The sequence below is a fragment of the Vidua macroura genome, chromosome 8 (assembly GCF_024509145.1).
Source record: "Vidua macroura isolate BioBank_ID:100142 chromosome 8, ASM2450914v1, whole genome shotgun sequence".
Classification (NCBI taxonomy): Eukaryota; Metazoa; Chordata; class Aves; order Passeriformes; family Viduidae; genus Vidua; species Vidua macroura.
Window position 1 is genome coordinate 8,927,076 of NC_071578.1, and position 16,586 is coordinate 8,943,661.

At 43.6% G+C, this 16,586-nt stretch overlaps 1 protein-coding gene across 8 annotated transcripts in view; it reads right to left on the reverse strand.

Moving 5' to 3' along the window:
* Nucleotides 1–16,586, reverse strand: part of TCF7L2 (transcription factor 7 like 2) — a 173,230-nt gene that overhangs the window by 97,972 nt on the left and 58,672 nt on the right. For all 8 annotated transcript variants that reach the window (XM_053983890.1, XM_053983889.1, XM_053983888.1 and 5 more), the window contains exon 4: nt 13,055–13,156. In XM_053983890.1, the coding sequence (XP_053839865.1) occupies nt 13,055–13,156 (102 nt within the window). The remainder of the gene's footprint in view (nt 1–13,054; nt 13,157–16,586) is intronic.

Below are 16,586 nucleotides of genomic sequence, written 5' to 3' on the forward strand. Positions count from 1 at the left end.
TTTATGTCCCAGTTCTCAGCCTGTCAATTTTCACTCCCAACGTTAAAAGCCTGGCTTGCCCCAATACAGTCTGCCCTCGTCTGAAAAGGCTCCACTTCATTTATTTTATTAAAGCTATGGTGTGTTTATGATTCAGAGCTCTCCCCATCTGAGGACCTGTTGGTCCCATCCCCCTGCCTTCCTCCCTGCCCTGCAACAGCGACTTCCTAACTCTGAGGAGGCTTTGCAATGCCTTTTGCAGAGCCATTGCCCAGGAAAATAACTGTGCTTAGGTTAAACACCGATGTCCGCATTTTCCTGGAGTATGAAATATCTGTTACTGAACTCCAGTCCCTTAAAATAGCCTTTCATTATTAACCAGGGTAGGGTAGAGGGGAAGGGAGTTGGATACTAAGCCAGAGTGGCAGGAACTTTAAAAATAAAATAAAGTTAATTAAAAAAACAAAACAAATAAACAAAAAAAGAAAGGGGAAAAAAAAAAAAAAAAAAAGAAAAATGCCCTGTAAATAACCAAACCACACACATCCACTCTCACTACCCAGCAGCAAACTAGAAAATACATGTAATGGAGTAAAACAACATAGTGGAGCAAAGCAGTGTTTTCTCTGCTGCTTCGCGGCTGCATTTCCTGCCTGTGTTTTCATAATGACCAGAGCGTCAGGCCCAAAATACATCCCTCTCCTTCACCCCTGCCGTCCTCTCCCCCCATTCCCAGCACTTTTTTTTTTTCCTTCGTTACGCTCTCAATACTTTATCTCCATGAAAAGCACACACAGCGGTCACCAGCGTTTCCTGTTTGCCGAGTGTGCTTTAACTATATCACACCCTCCGCTGCTGCGCTGGAATGCACAGCATATGGCATTGTGAAAGGGTTTACTGTCGAATAATGGCAGCAATGCAGTCCTGCTGGTTTATATCAAACCCTGTCACTCTCTTCACGGAGGTCTCCCTCGTGCTCTCTGAGAGGCGAGGTAAAACACACACACACACACACACAACTTCAGCTCTCATGTAGGACCTCAGCAGAAGCCTGTCTGAATCAAGACCTGCGAACTCAAGGCAAGGGAGATTGCAACTTATAAAGTGGGAACTTGCAGCCACTCTGAGATTTGTTTCGGATCTTAGTCCCCACAATGGAACCTTCCACAGGTAAACAAATGGGCTAAAAAGTCTGTGAGAAGACTTTTGAGCTCCTCACTGGGATTCCTGTGGGCACAGCCACCATGGGCAAGAGGATGGCTACATTCCTGAGCCCCTCTTCTCCAGGGTGGCAGGGCTGTCAGCCTGAGCAGCTCCCTGAGCACTATCCCAAAGCACAGCTTCACCTTCCCTGCTTTGACAAATCAGCACTGATATATTTGGTTATGAAAACATCCACGGGAAAAGCAAACGTACACCCTCACCTTTCACTTTGGGTCAAAGTTACAAAACTGCATTTTCATTTAATTGCTCACAGGTCTATTTTTGGTTTGGCTTTTTGTTTTTGAAAGAACTTTGAAATAAAAATACTTCCCAAATAAATAAATAGATAAAGTGCTGCTTCCAACTGCAGTCAGGTTTAGCTAAGATGCTCACAAAGGTTATACTTCAAAGTGCTTTTTGTGCAGATCTTGAAATGCCTTCCCATGCCCGGATGCATTCGGCCAGCAGACGCTGAAATGAGTAGCAAGACTTTTAAAGCCCATTGAAATGCATCCATCCACCCTCTCTTCATAAAAGGAAGCCTTACTTAACAGGCATTTATTATTGCTGAACTAGGGTTGAAAGTTCAGTGTCCTTATAGACCAAAATTATCAAGATTTCTGAGTTTGCAGCCCACGTTTAAGTCCTAATGAGCTATTGTACCCACTCACTGCTATTAACTCTTTGATGTAAGGAACCCATGATGCTCTTTTAAATGTCTCACAGATGTCCAAGGGAAAAAGTGCAAAGCTCACCTGTGCTGAAGGACAGGTGTGCAACCAGGTTTTTGTTTTTTTGGTTTTTTTTTTTTTTTTGCCTTTAGTCCCCTCCAGCAAAATATGCAAAGACAACTACAGCATTAAATATGCATGTCAAAGACAGGCTAGCCTACCAGTCTGGACTGTGCACTCAGACTCAGGGGAGCTGTACGTCGCTTCCAGCTTTGCCATGATCTGATATGCAGAACACGTTACCTTCCTGGGAGAGGGACGTGAGCATACGGTGCCCGTCACAGCACACACGTACAGCAACCCAACCGCTGCTGTGTGCACTGCACAGCCCCATCTCCCCTGGATTTGGGCAGTCTGAGGCAGTGACAACAACCTGCTACATCTTCCTAAATACAGGTAACAGTGAAATGATAATGAAATTATCTTTAATTTGCACCAAGCGCTTTGACCTGCTCATTACACAGTCACATCAATGAAACTGTGTCCACAGGAAGAAGGTACTATCATGCTTAAATGGCACTTGGGAAGGGAACCTAATTTCCCAACCCCAGACTAAGGCCCCCAGTCCAACCACCAGCGAACAGGTGATGCTTTATTTCAAGAGTCACAAGCCCAGCTGGGCACCCAGGCATGGAGCAGATTGAGTTGGCCAGAAGAAGAACAAGACCACAGCACCAGCTCTTTGGCTGTTCCCCTGCAGCACCAGTGCTGGGACTGCTCCCTCACACGTTCTCACTGTTTACTCACCCCACAGATTCCCCAGCGCAGTGACCTGAGGTTGCCTATGCAGGAATGGAGTTTAACAGTCCATCTCCGGTGTGAGCGGACGCTCCCTGAACGTGCCCCAGGCATGACAAGCAGAACAAGTCACTGCAGGGTGAGCCCAGAAAGGCCTTACAGCACCTCTGTAACTGCCCAGCCACATGCTAGACACCTTCAGCCCAAATGGCAGCTGCTGCCTCACGTTTACCCCTCGGGCAGAAGTTGTGGAGCAACCAGCATTGCCTCAGATTCACACCAGGGCTTATCCCAAAGTAACCCGCCCTGGCCATCAGAGCCTTTTAATAAGGAGCAGGTTGTTTCATGTCCAGTAAACGACTTCCGTCCAAAGAGCTGGACATGCCTGAAAAGCATTGACATGAGGCATCAACGTGGAGCAGTTATGACTTTAGCAATTCAAACTCTTGCTTGCTTAATATTAATTAACCACGTAGACATGCCCAACATGCAGTGACAGAAGTTCTGCTGCCAGGGAAAACTTCACTGCAGACATGTGGAGTTTTCTAATGATATGGTTTCCATGCAGCTGCTTGGCAGGAGCCATAAGTGCATAGTAAGAAAGTCTGGTGGCTTTCAGGTCTCTTCATTCCGCTTTCCTCCATAAAATATTATTTCCTTATTACATGGCAGTCACACGCCCACAACACTCAATACTGACATTGCAGAGCTCTGCAGGCACAGATTAGGGCAACTTTTTTTGTTTTCTTTCCTTTCCCAGACACTATCCTTTCAGCCAGAGAAGGAGACCAGGTTCAGATTTTGTTCATTTCCCAGTGGGCAGATGAGCATCAAGAGACGAAAATCCTTCTTCAACTTTTCTTCTATTCCTCCTACAGCCCTGGGAAGAAATATGTCAGCACAAGGACAAGCTCCAGGGGAGAAGAGCTCAGGTCGCATTATTCCTTCTCTCCCCTCTTTCTTTTCAGTAGCTGGGGAACAGGCAGAGGCCACAATCATCTCTCAGGAAGGGACTTTATTTCATATAAATGCTCATTTCAAGCACCCCAACTCAGAAAAGCATCAGTACACAAGACAGCACTTTGAGCACATGCTAAAGTGTTGTCCTGAACGCCGATGGACATCAACACATGTTTAATGATTTCTTGAATCAAGGCCTAAAAAGTAAAAAGGAAGGGGAAGCTAGTTTCCACAGTAATAGCAGATGAGAAGTCTTTGAGTCGTGCCAAAGGAAAAATGCATGTTAAAGAACCACTCGCCTCTCCTAGGAAACTGCAACTCTTTCTGCAGGCCTGCACTGCAGGGCCCAGGGTCACCATCAGGTCCTTAATCTGTACCAAGAAGGCAGAGGGATGAAGTAGAAGGAAAAAAAGAAAAACAACAAAAAAAACCTTCAAATCAAGCCCCAAAACTTGCTTACTTCTTCCTTCCATCAGGGAGGTTAGTCAGAAAACACCCTTGCTCTTGTAAACACACAAACATGTGTTCCAACCATGCATGTCCATGACCAGCTGCCAGCCTATCCCTCATTTTGCACATATCATTGCTATAGATGGGGGCCTGGGTGCATGGCTATTGTCAGCCAAGGTAGAGGAAGGACTGGTCCAGCTCCTCCAAACTTAATAATTCCAAGACATGAGGTGCAAGGTGTATCTGACACAAGGATCTAAATGACACCAAAAGTAACTTTCCTCTAAGGTCTGATACATATAAGGATTTTAGGTTTAGATTTCAAAAACTACTTCAGTTTCTGGTGGGTTTTGTTGTTTTTTGTTTGGTTTTTTTTTTGCTTTCCTGTGGGGCTATAGGCTTTTTTTGCTTGCCTCTAAAATCCAGATGTGGAAATCATCAGTTTCTCAAAATCAACTTGGGAACTGTTCTGGCCAGACCAGTGAAACAGAGGAGTGAGCAATGCTTCTCCACCTTAGTAACGTGCTCAATGACTTGACTCACAGGTATCTGTTAGGTACCAGCAAGCTTGCAAGTAAGTTCCCCTGGAATGAGATCCCTGCCCCCAGCCCACTGCATATCCAAACCCAAAATCTGTTTGATAACTTATTTCTAGCTTCCTTTTATGAAAATAGGCACAGAACACCGCTTGGGGACAGATTAGGGGTGGGAGTTTGTTTTACAAAGGCATCACTCCTTGTTATTTGTAACATCTCTAACTCCCCAAAGGCTTTCCAAAATGGGTCTGCCCCTTGCCAAACAGGTCTGCATAGGGCAGAGCAGAAAGCATCCTTCCTCTCTTTATTCAGTGGCTTACAAGGCAGCTCCAGTTTCTTTCACAAGAGAGAGTAGAAATGTCTACACATTCCAGAAAGTAGAGCATCCCATGAATAATCTAATCCCAAACCACATGAACTGGCGAGAAAAGCAATAATCCTGGGCTTGAAAATGGTCCTGAGCCCAGCAATTCCAGTTTCCTTCCTTTCTTTTTAATTAAAAATACATGCTATTTACTTTACTATAGCACCTGGACACAGCACACAGACCTTGCTTAGACAGAAAATAGGCAGTTCCTATTCAAGTAGGCTCATCTGCAGGGGAAAGTTTTTGTGCTCAAGTGTGAATTGAAAAATGCAGAACAACTATTTCGAATTATCTTTCCGTGTGGACACTGTTATTCAGCACTAAGAGTTCCTTTGTGAGATTTAGCTTAATCCGTTTCCAAAGCGGATTAAGCTAAACCACACAAAGGACCTCTTACTGCTGAATGAGAGTGGCCGCATGGAGAGATAATGAGGAATAGTTATTCTGAGACAGCTACTTCCACTGGGTATTTGGGCTTTTCCATTCTGCATCAACAAGCCCAAAGCTGGACTGGTAAGTGAAGACTATGGTTCTAGATATTTGGAGAAAAATAAGTGCCAGGGCCATATCATACCCATTAAACCTTGTGCTCTACACATGATGGCTGCTCCTGCTTCAGACAGCACAGGCTCTGGCTCCAGAGGAGGTTGCATTATTCAGTACCTACTTCTCTACGCTCCAGATTGAATCCAGCCACCAACTTCAGCTGCAGACAGGGTGCGCGGGGAGGAGGACCTGCGGCGAGCGGCCCTGCCAAGCCTGCCACCCTCAGCACACATCAACTTTGATCTGACAGGCTCACCCATCTGGCTCTGCAGCATCACCCGGCACTGCTGCGGCTCCTCGCCCGCTGCCAAGGCCGAGCTGCTGCTGCTGCAGCCCTCGCACCCGCCCGGGGCTCTGGGGACCGACCGTCTGCGTCCTCCCCGCTGCGCCTGGCACATCCTCTCTTCTGCTGGAGAACTGATAGCCTGCTGATATTTAATTGTAGGCCCATACAAGTCCCTAGAAGTTCATTTAACATGCATGCTTCAGCATAACAAACTGCATGTGATTGAATTCAAAATGCAGCTTGCGTTCCTCTGTGCTGAAATACTCTTCCAAACCATCTTCCCAGTGTAAGTTTCTCAAAATGTTGCTCTCTGCAGGTTTATTGTATCCCAGACTAACTAGTCAAAAATGGCCAGAATTTAGGTATCCTATTTGCGTCATAGGATAGGACATAAGGGCTTATTTTATGAACAAAAGATACAAGAAGGAATCTTGCTGTAGATGCACTTCCAACCACACTAAAGGCAGCATGGCTACATCTTTCTTAAGATGATCTGATGAACACACTTTAGTCTTGCTTCCTCTTCACTCAGAGAGCTTCAATACTCAGATATGTCAGAGAGAGATATACTTTGGTGTGTCATAACAAACCAAAATGTCAAATCTCAAGGCTCCAACTTATATGCAAGACTGCACAGCCTCTTCAGGAAACCAAAACTGCTGTTGGTTCACTGCAATATCCATGGCTATAAACCTGCTACTTCAGGAGGACCTGCTGAGCCATCCCTAGTGACGTCAGAGAAGCCTTACCCTGCCTGGAAATGTTGCAGCTATCCATGACAAAGTAAGTCAGTCACCCCAGCACTCAAAAGCCAGAGCCTTTGCCAGCACCAAGGACCAGGTTCTCCCAAAGTCAAACCAGATGATTCACAAGAAATGGATGCTCAACAGATGAGGGTTTGATTGAGCTGAGCCTATCCTAGCGCCCCTACTCAGCTGCCTTCTCCTGGAGCAACACTTAGGGTTGCTAACTCCTACAATTTTACAGCCAGTCTAGCAATACTTGCTGTTTTTCAAGGCATGATAGCCTTGAAGTTGAGTGTTTAGGGAAGAACCTCAGACTCTGCTCACAGCACACAGCAAGCTCACAAACTGCTATAGAGAAAACTTTGAGATTGAGCAGAGTATACCCTGCAGGCTCAGGAAACAGAACAAATAAAGAGAATACAAAATGTATTATTTAAGAAACAGAAAACAAACAAAAACAACACACAACCCCCCACCCCACAAACCCCATGATCTTTTGAGGCCTGACTCATGATCCTAGAACAATTGGGGTTGGCAGTACTATACATTTTACAGCATTTATTCACAGCTGAAATATCCCAGCATCCAAATACTTCAGAGTTCTTGGAACTACTCACAGATCTCCTGACTACAACCAAGCGTGACAATTCAACCCAGCTGCCAATCCAGCCCCAAGGTGTCTTCTGAAGGTGCTTTAGTGCTGACTGATGTTTGCAGAAGCATTAAATTCCTGCTCACTTCACAGTAAGAGGTACAAGCCTGCACATTTCCCCAATCTCAGCATTACAGCAGAGGAGTTCCCTTCAGTACTGAAACGAGGGCTGTAGAGGATGGACATTGTGTTACAGAGTAAACACAAGGCCATGAAGCAGTTCCCTAAAGTCTGAACTATTTTGCAAACATATCGAATTACCAAGTGAATTATTTCAAGGAGCCCAAATTTCTTCTGTTGTCTACACAAACCAAGCACTAGGTTTCTATTCATATTTAATGGGTACTGAATATAATGGGTGTCTTTTATAGGAACCCATCCAAAACAATTTTATTGGGCTGCCGATAGGTGAATTCTATACTTAGCCCCAAACATTCTGGTTTGTACACAGAATTTTTTCAAACACAACCCTCTCCAGCAAAAAATCAAAAGGAATTAGTGGTGAAAGATTCAGCCACAAAATTCTCAGCAAGCTTAATTTGTTCTGTGGCTTAATTACAAGAAGCTCCAAACATTCAGAACAAGACGTTTGCATACTTTTGGGCATGTATTAATGAAACATTTTATTTACTTTGCAATTGCCAAAGCAATTAGCCAAATATACAGTATTTTAAAAGGAGAGAGTCACTAAAGGAGCTTTCCAATTAAGTCTGTGTGGGTATTTCTGCAGTGTGAGTCTCAGGGATCTGCGTGCTGGGCCCACGGACCTACCAGCCATCAGAATGGACTGGGCAGCAGGACAGCTCAGACACAGCCCTCTCCTCCTGCCCACAACGTGTCCTCTCTCAACATCAGGCACTGATATCAGTGATGTCCAGCCAAATCCTTCCTCCCACAACACCACGGTGTTCCTGATCACCCTGCAGATCTCTAGGGACGGAAGAGGGTGTCCTATCGTGGCTGCAGGCAGCCTGGAATCCACAAACATCTCAAGAGGTTACTGCAGAGGAAGAAGAGTCTCCCTACAACAAAACATTAAAGACAAACAAAGCAAGAGCTTTAAAAGCCCTCTAGGAGCACTGTGAGTGGAAGTTGCAAGATTATGGTTCCAGATGGCTCCACACATACAGGACACATGTATGTCTGGATGCACCCCACTTCCAGCCTGTCTGGAGGGACACCGAAGGTGCACTTTAAAATCTGCCTAAAATAAACCTAACTGTTACTAGTAGGTATTTGTATTTTCTTTAAAATGCAGAAGTACAAACCACATTAGACAAAAAAAAATAGGGAACAGGCAGGACAGACTGTGCAGCTTCAACTCCAGTTGCTCTGGGAAAAAAACCTCCTGATCTCTCCAAACCACTCAGAGGTCCCAGATGCCTGCAGTCCATGTTCAACAAAGAGGCTGAGAACAGTCAGTATGTTTCAGATAGTTTTGCCTTCAGTTTTGTTTGTCACATTATGTTTTGAAAAAACATTTTTACTTAAAAAAAAAAAAAGTAAGAAGAAAAAAAAAAAGATACACTACTGCACAGTGATTCTTTGTTCTTGGTGATTCAGTCTACTATATGGCTGTGTTCCTTACATACTAGGCCAAAAAGTACTGGAAGTCCTCCCCCCGAGGTTAACATTGACATTTACTTCAAAATGCAGGAATTTTTTAAACTCCTTAGTGTTTTATAAGGAATATACTGTACCGAGCCACCATCATCTTAGCTTCTGAATGTTTTTGCCAAGTAGTGAGGAAGCTAAAAGCAAGTCTTTGCACAGCCTGCAGTAGGCAGGATCCCAGGACTGGTCTTTCACTCACACTCCTGCCCAAAACAGGGTATGGCTGATTCAGAGTATTTACTTTGCAGAGAACAGGGAAGAATAGCACTGGTTTTCTCCTCAAGGTTGTAGGAATGCACACAGATAGAAGAGGTTTTAAAGGAGCTTGTTTTCTGCAGTGAGCAGATTTCAGAGATCCTCACACAGACATACCTTGCTCATTTTCACCTGCCTGTCCAGGCTGCAACAGAAAATGTTCATATGAGATGCCCCCTCCTACATCACCCATCTCTCATCCTTATCACCATGCTGGCAGCACACATGTGGATCAAATCAGGTGCACACTGACCATAGGACTACAGGACAATTAGCACCCTGCCCCCTGAGAGCAAGCTGGGGTCTGCTTTACACCCAAACTTCCTGCTAAGACTGTTTCATAAAATCTTAATACCTTCAATGAAATCAAAGGTCAGAAAAAAAGAGGGGAAATAACCACAAAAAACACTTTTAAAATATCCCAGCCTCATAATAGTACTATCTGCAGGCTGAATTCAAAATTTTGACCTAGCAAGCTTAATAATATACTATTAAAACAATTTTTGCCCCGGTTTTCTTTCACCTTTGGACACAGATAAGCAGCATGACTGTGCCAGAGCAAGATGCAAAAAGTCTTACCAGATGAGTGAAGCACCTAAATGTAAATAAATGCACTGTTCTTAAATAGAGCCTCATGCTGTACCTTCCTCAAGACATACTGAACATAATTTCAGTTTAATATTCTGTTTCTCATTATGGACCTTGGAGACTCTCTCAAGCACCATGAAAAAGCAGTATTAACCCAGCCCTCGGCACTGGGGACAGCAATCCAGCCAAATTATTCATGCTGGTCTTTTGCTTCAATTTTTGTAGTCTTAACTTAATGTTCTTAAACAAATCTGAAAGGAGGATGGCAGACAAATAGAACAGATTTTACTTAAGACATTACAGACGGCCATGTTATGCAGCCTTGAGTCATTAAGCTGAACTCCTAAAGGAAGTTTCATTGGAGCTGGGAGTAAAAACTGACACGGAGCTTGTGGTTGTCACAGCCAAGCACTGAGAAGAAAGAATGTTTAAAAAGGGAAGAAAAAAAGAGGAATAAAAAAAAAAAGGGGGGGGGGGGGACAAAAAAGAAAGTGGTAAAAAAATGAAGGAAAAAAAAAAAGGGGGGGGGGGCCCCAAGCTGCCACACTTTCCTTTCCTCTCTTTGTAATCCAGCTATGAAGATTAGCCTCAAATCCTGATTTCAGAGATAGGGGAAAGATAAGAAGTGATTTGCAGGTGTTAGCATTTTCCTACAGATCTTCAGGGCAGCCCAGCTGATTTGAAGATGAAAAACTGGCATAGGTACGCTTGATGGGTAAACTAGACACAGCAACCAGGGTAGAGAACTAGTTTGTATCTCTTCATGTTACACTTGCACAGAAACATCAGGTTGCCCATGAAATACCCATCACTGTTCCACAAAAAGATTAACTGTGTTTTCACAAGTGCAGATGGAAGTGGATATAGAGCCCTGTGCAAGAGCAGCCAGGTCCCAGGTGCTGTGGGCAGGCACAGCAGCAGCAATGGGGACACCAGAGATGCCTGACACATCCCAGGCCAAAGTGGCTTCTGCAGCCACTTTATCTCCCCCAAATGCCACTACCCACTCTAACTTTATTTACAAAAAAAAAAAAGAAAAAAAAAAAAAGACCATTTTCACTCCACAAAATTAATGCGGCCTGGGGTTGGTGCCAGGAAAAAGCTGCCCCTTGTTTATATATTTTAACAGAACAAGGCAAAACAGTTTGCTGCTAGAAATAAACATTAAATCTTGCAGAACCTCCCCCCCTCCCAAAAACCCACTGCTCTCCCCCCCTCACTCCCTCCTCCGCCTCCTCTCCCTCCAACATTGTAAGGAGCACAAAAGATCACATTACAAATGCCAGCTGTGGCTCTTTCGGAAGGTAGCCTCCATCTCGGAGGTAGTATATGTTCCTCATGGCCTAAGTGGTTGCTATGGTAAATATGCTTTTTATTGAATAGCAGAGTGAAACAGCTTTTAAAGAGATCCATAAGAACCCCATAAATGGTCAAAACACAAAGCAGATCAACCTCAGCCTCCCTGAAAGCAGGTTTTGCTTTGTTTTCCAAAATGATTGTGATTTTTGAACCCTTTTTGTATATTTTGTTGATCACACATCTCCACCTCGCCCACACCTGGGTGGAAGGGCTGGAGGGAGTCAGGGGAGCTGAGACCCCAGTCAAACCCCTGAGCACCACAGGCTGCTCTGGGTTTTAAAGGTGTGTCCGCTCTCCTGCGGGGCAGGAGGCTTAGGGACACTGGATGCTCAGCACTGGGAAGCTCAGGTGATCCCAAGCATACTCATCCTGCCCTCCCCAGCTGCAACTACCTAGGAGAAGCCTCTCGCTACCTCTCCATCTCTTCCTAGGAGTCTGACACCACTCCACCATGCCAGAGCCACAGGAACATTCCCACCCCGTGTCAGTCCTCTGGCACAGCAGTAAAAAGAAAAGAATTAAAATAGGTAAGTTTCTCTAGCTCATTTCTTATTAGGAGTAAGATGATGACAGGTTTTGATGACAATAGATTTCTGATTAACCAGCCAGACATCTTTTCTCTGATCTCTTCCTCCAGTGACAGCCCAAGTGGACAGGAAGGAAAAGCAAAGTAACTCTGAAAAAGTGAAGCAGCCAGCACTAGATATCAACTGGGCAGATACCAGAGTTGTTCCAATTGCTCTCTGATGGTTTGAAGGATGGTTTAGGAGCTATGGATTCTAAAACATAGGAAATCTTTTTTTCCTTTTGAATAAAGAATTATGACACTCATCACAATGGGCTGACAATTCTCAATTTAAAGAGACAACAAATGGAAAAGAAGCACCTCAAAATGTCTTGTATGATTTGAGATTTCTGGCAAAACCAATGTGTGCCTTGGATGATCTACCAGCTGTGTCAGCTCTAGACTATAGAGCAGAAAGTAAAGAATGAGCAGTTTCTCTTCCTGGTATTTACCTTATCATCCAATGGTTGTAAACAAGGTTTTTTTTAAAAAATCACATTAAATTTGATGGTTAATTTTTTTCAGAAGAAATATTTTAACCTACTACATGCCATTCTCTCCAGAGCTAAATGTCCCAGATGAATAGTCAGAGCTAAGATGCTCCTTAACAATAAATGGCCCTGACCCTGGCTGTGGGTGAGGACGGACCATTGCATATCACTGCTCTTGCAAATCACCTCATAAACAAACCATTTCCTTCTACATCTCTATGGATGCTATTTCAGAAAGTAAAATAAACCCCCAAACCACTCTCATGTAAATTTGTACTGAACATTGCAAACTCAGCATTTTTTCCACAACAGAAGCACAAGAAAAATTAACCAAGAATTGAAAATTTAAGTTAGAAGTTAATAAAAAACAGTATTTTAAAAAATACTATTCATTATAAAGAGAGTTTTATATTTTGCAGGTAGTAGTAAACATTTGATAACAATGTTTCTACTAAATGAGAAGTCATCACAACACAAAGGAACATGTGCTTTGTTGAACTTGGCTCTTTTGAGCCTTCACCCAGGTAAAAATCTTGACCAACTCTCAAACTCTCACCCAAGATTTTACAATAAGAAAAGATTTCTTTAAGTAAAGGACATAGAATAGGCTTGGTTTTGATTTTTCTAAGGCAGTCTTAAGTCTAAGCCTTCCAGACAGTCTCTTCACTCTCTGCACTTCAACGCTGTCAGATGTGTAAACCAGCCTGACTGGACTCCACTGCCACTACATAATGCTACAGAGTGTAAATTTAGAGTATTTTTGACTCCCTAGTCTCCTGCAAGGCACATGGATGATAATTTCATAATTTCAGCCCAGTGATAACAAAAGTATTCCCTCCTTTTACCACAAGCTTGTTAGGGATTTGTTTGTTTTGAGGTATTTCTCCTTTGGTCTATGTAAAAGAAAATTGATGACAACCAGTGCCATTAATGTCAAATGCTTTTTAAAAAAAAAACAAAGGAAGAACATCTTTCTGCGTTTACTTACAACAATGTGTGCTGGAGATGGAGACCTAGCATCCTTGAGGGCTTGTCTACTCTGAAGGCTCCCTGCCTGAACATCAAGCAGTGGCCATTTCATCTGCAGATACTGGATGGAGGAAACAAAAATGGGAAAAGAAAAATGAGTTCAGAAAAGAAAGGCAAAAAAAAAACCAAACAAATCTTAGGTAACATGGATAAAAAAGTATAAATCAAAACTTATGCAAGGAACTGAAACAAAAATTACGACAACCTTACATGTTTGTGGATACAAAATCTGTGCAGAACTAACAATCTCATACCACTGCATTACAGTTCAGGAATAAGAAAAAAAACAGATTACAAAGACAGTATTACATTAATTTTACTAATCGTAGCAAGTCTAGAAGTAGCATAAAACCCACAAACAACAAAACAGCATAACCATGGAGAGGATGGGACAAGGGAAAAGGTGGATATCAGTGTCAGGAGAGGGAAAACATATGAATTAAGAATATGATCTCATTACTGAACAGGTCATCTGTCAGCCTTCTTTCAACAAATGTACCAAGTCAACTGCTCCAACTCCCCAGTGCTGTACGAGCCCTAAAGACAGAGCATTACCCCAAAAAGACCCAGCACTGCTATTTTCTCTACATTTCACCATTTTTTGAAGACACCATGGATTTTCTTCTTGCTTATCTTCTGTCAGATAACCCTGACTCGGGGACAGCCACAGCTTCTCTGTGGCACTGGCTGAACACACACAGGTGCCACGTCTGCAGTGTATGGGGGCACTGATTCAAAAGCAAGAAAAGCTTCAGCTTGCTGCTCGATTCTGAGCAAAAGCAGGTCCACAGAGAAATTAGTTACCCCAAACAAACTTCTGTGCTGCACATCTAAATATAATTTCAGCCCAGGCTTTTCTCTCTGCACGCTGCTGTGCTGTCCCAGTTAACACAGGTTAATATGGGACTTCTAAAAGCCCCGTATTGTGCTGGAAGAAATCTGTACGGCCACATACATTCAGCCCCCTCCCAGAACTAAGAAAAGCAGCTGCATACATAGATCAGGTCACTGCAAAAGCTCCTATTTAGCACTAGACACTACTTGACCTGACAGATCTATTCCTAGAAAATACCTACTAGAGAAATAGTTATGTTTACTCATTCCTTCCTTTTTTTTTTTTTTTTTTTTTAAATACGAGTAATCTTTAAGAAGCACCATGCACAAACAGCCCCCGCCACTCCAGGCAAACAGCGGAAGCTGTATCTGAATCTCCATGGAGGAAGGAAGGAGATCTGGTTCCATGCTTTCAGCACATCACTATCTATCACATTTGCTCACGTATGCAAAACATTTGCTCACATGCAAGGCCTGTTTGCAGCAAGACACTGGGCACTGAGGTGCCCAAAAAGCAGAAGCCAGCAGGAGAATGTGTTACCAATTCCCATCACTTGGAGGGCCTGAGTTTTCTGAGCTACTGGAATGCAAATAAACAAACCCATACTCTGGATGTGTGCCCCATATGAGTTCCACAAGTTCCAAGAAGTCTTGTTTTTATTCATGTTCACATTTGGGATTTGTGCAATGTGGACCAGAATGTTTCAGCACTTCTTAAAAACAAGAAATAAAACCCAAACAAACCAGAACTAGACTACCGATAAGCAATATTTCTAACTCTTACAACTCAATTGTAAGTCTCCAGATATTTGATCACTTGCATCAAATCCCTGCTCTTCAATATATGTGACCACAACATAAATTTCAAAGTTGAGATGATGTTAAAGCAACTTTCTAACCCTTTGTGGTTTCAAAAAAGTGCATAAAAATGCAACCCAAGTGTGTAGAATTTGGACCCAAAGCCTAACCAACTGAGAGCCAACTTTTAAACTTGAGGGGAAATCTGATCCATTACACATTTTCAGATGGCACTATTAAACAAGTAAACTGCTACATTTTCAAAAGTCCACCAGTTTTCTTAGACAGCAATCAAAACACCACCACATAGAGGGGCGCATGAATTCCCAGAACGGGTCCTGGTGGGTCACAGCTACTATTGGCTTCCTCAGATTTTCCAGACAATCAGTGAAGTATTTTTCCCTTCTTCCAAGGAAAACGTCCTCACAGGATGTGTGCATGACTCTGCTTCAAAGTTCACAATGGTTTTTGGAGAGCAAGAAGCTACCGCTGCCACAGCTGAAGCCCCTACAAGAACATGACAGCTCAAACAGTGGCTTTTCATGGAACAGGCACCAAGCCACTACCCACAAAACTAAACTCATTACCTTCATTTTTCCATGACCATTCCACAGTCACAAGCAACCCTGGAATATCCTACAACCACGACAGCCTGTGAGAAGCTCAGGTCAGCAGCTGTCCTAAAACACAGGCTGAGAAACACGTGGGCTTCTCTGAGACTGCCCCAAGGGCAGACAGAGGCATTGACAAGCAGCAGGGGCGAGCTCACAGCAGACCCCATCCAGTCAGTAATTATTGCAGGGATTACAACGCCTTCAGGACTGTCAGTTGTGCTGTTTTTTACTAGCAATAAATTCCATTAGAAGAAACAGAGCAAGAAGGCATGGTTGCTCCCACTCCACCTCTATCCCACAACAGCCCATGCTTTCAGCACATACTTTCAGCTCCTACACCAGGCTGACCTAAGGGCAAGATGAACGTTTCAGAAGATCTTACTGTTACACTTTTTTTTTCTCCTTTTAAAACCCTTAGTCTGGGCTCTCAGTAAAGCACTTCTCTTACCCACCCCTGGCAAAGAGGATCCAAGAAGTCTTACAGTGCAAAGGCTAAAGCACAAACAGCTTCTTTTGGACATGCACATGAAGCCCAGCAGGAACAGTCCAAACCCAGAGGGCTCAGTTTTGCACATAAGCACAGACATGGACAGCTTCCATTTCTACCAGTGGATAACACACCAGTGGGAGACAAAATAAAATCAAGTAACCAGACCCAAGGGAAAGCAGTAAAGCACGAGGGTCGATAAAGCAACTTCCATGAGCTCTACCAAGTGGCCAGGATCCAGAGCAGCCTCCAAGCCCCGCTCAGGGTGAGATGTTCTGTCTGTCAGATAAGCAGAGGGGGCCAGAGCCCACAGTCAATGCCCACGTCAAGCTACTGAACCCACACCTTCAACAGCAGGATGTTTGCAAAAGCAAAAAAAATGTTTGCTGGCTTCAAAATGCCAGCCCTGTTGATAAAGTATGAAATATTAGCATTGTTTAAGGTGACGAGCCTGACTCAAGGCCTCCTCATCCAAGAATTGTCATGCCTGTAACACAATATTGATGTGGTGGCTTATAATTCTTACTTTACATAAAAGCCTCATTGTGTGCCAAATTCAATCTCCACAGGCTACCTGAGCCACAGATTTTTACAAGTCTACATTTCAGCGCTGCGAGTCTACAATACACATAATTTTCAATTATGTTAGGGCAGACCAGGATCACTGCCTATATAACATTACTGGTTGGAGGAAATGAGACTCAGCCCTACTGCCGAGAGAGCTAACTGGATCCAGATGGTGGCCGAGCGCGGCAGCC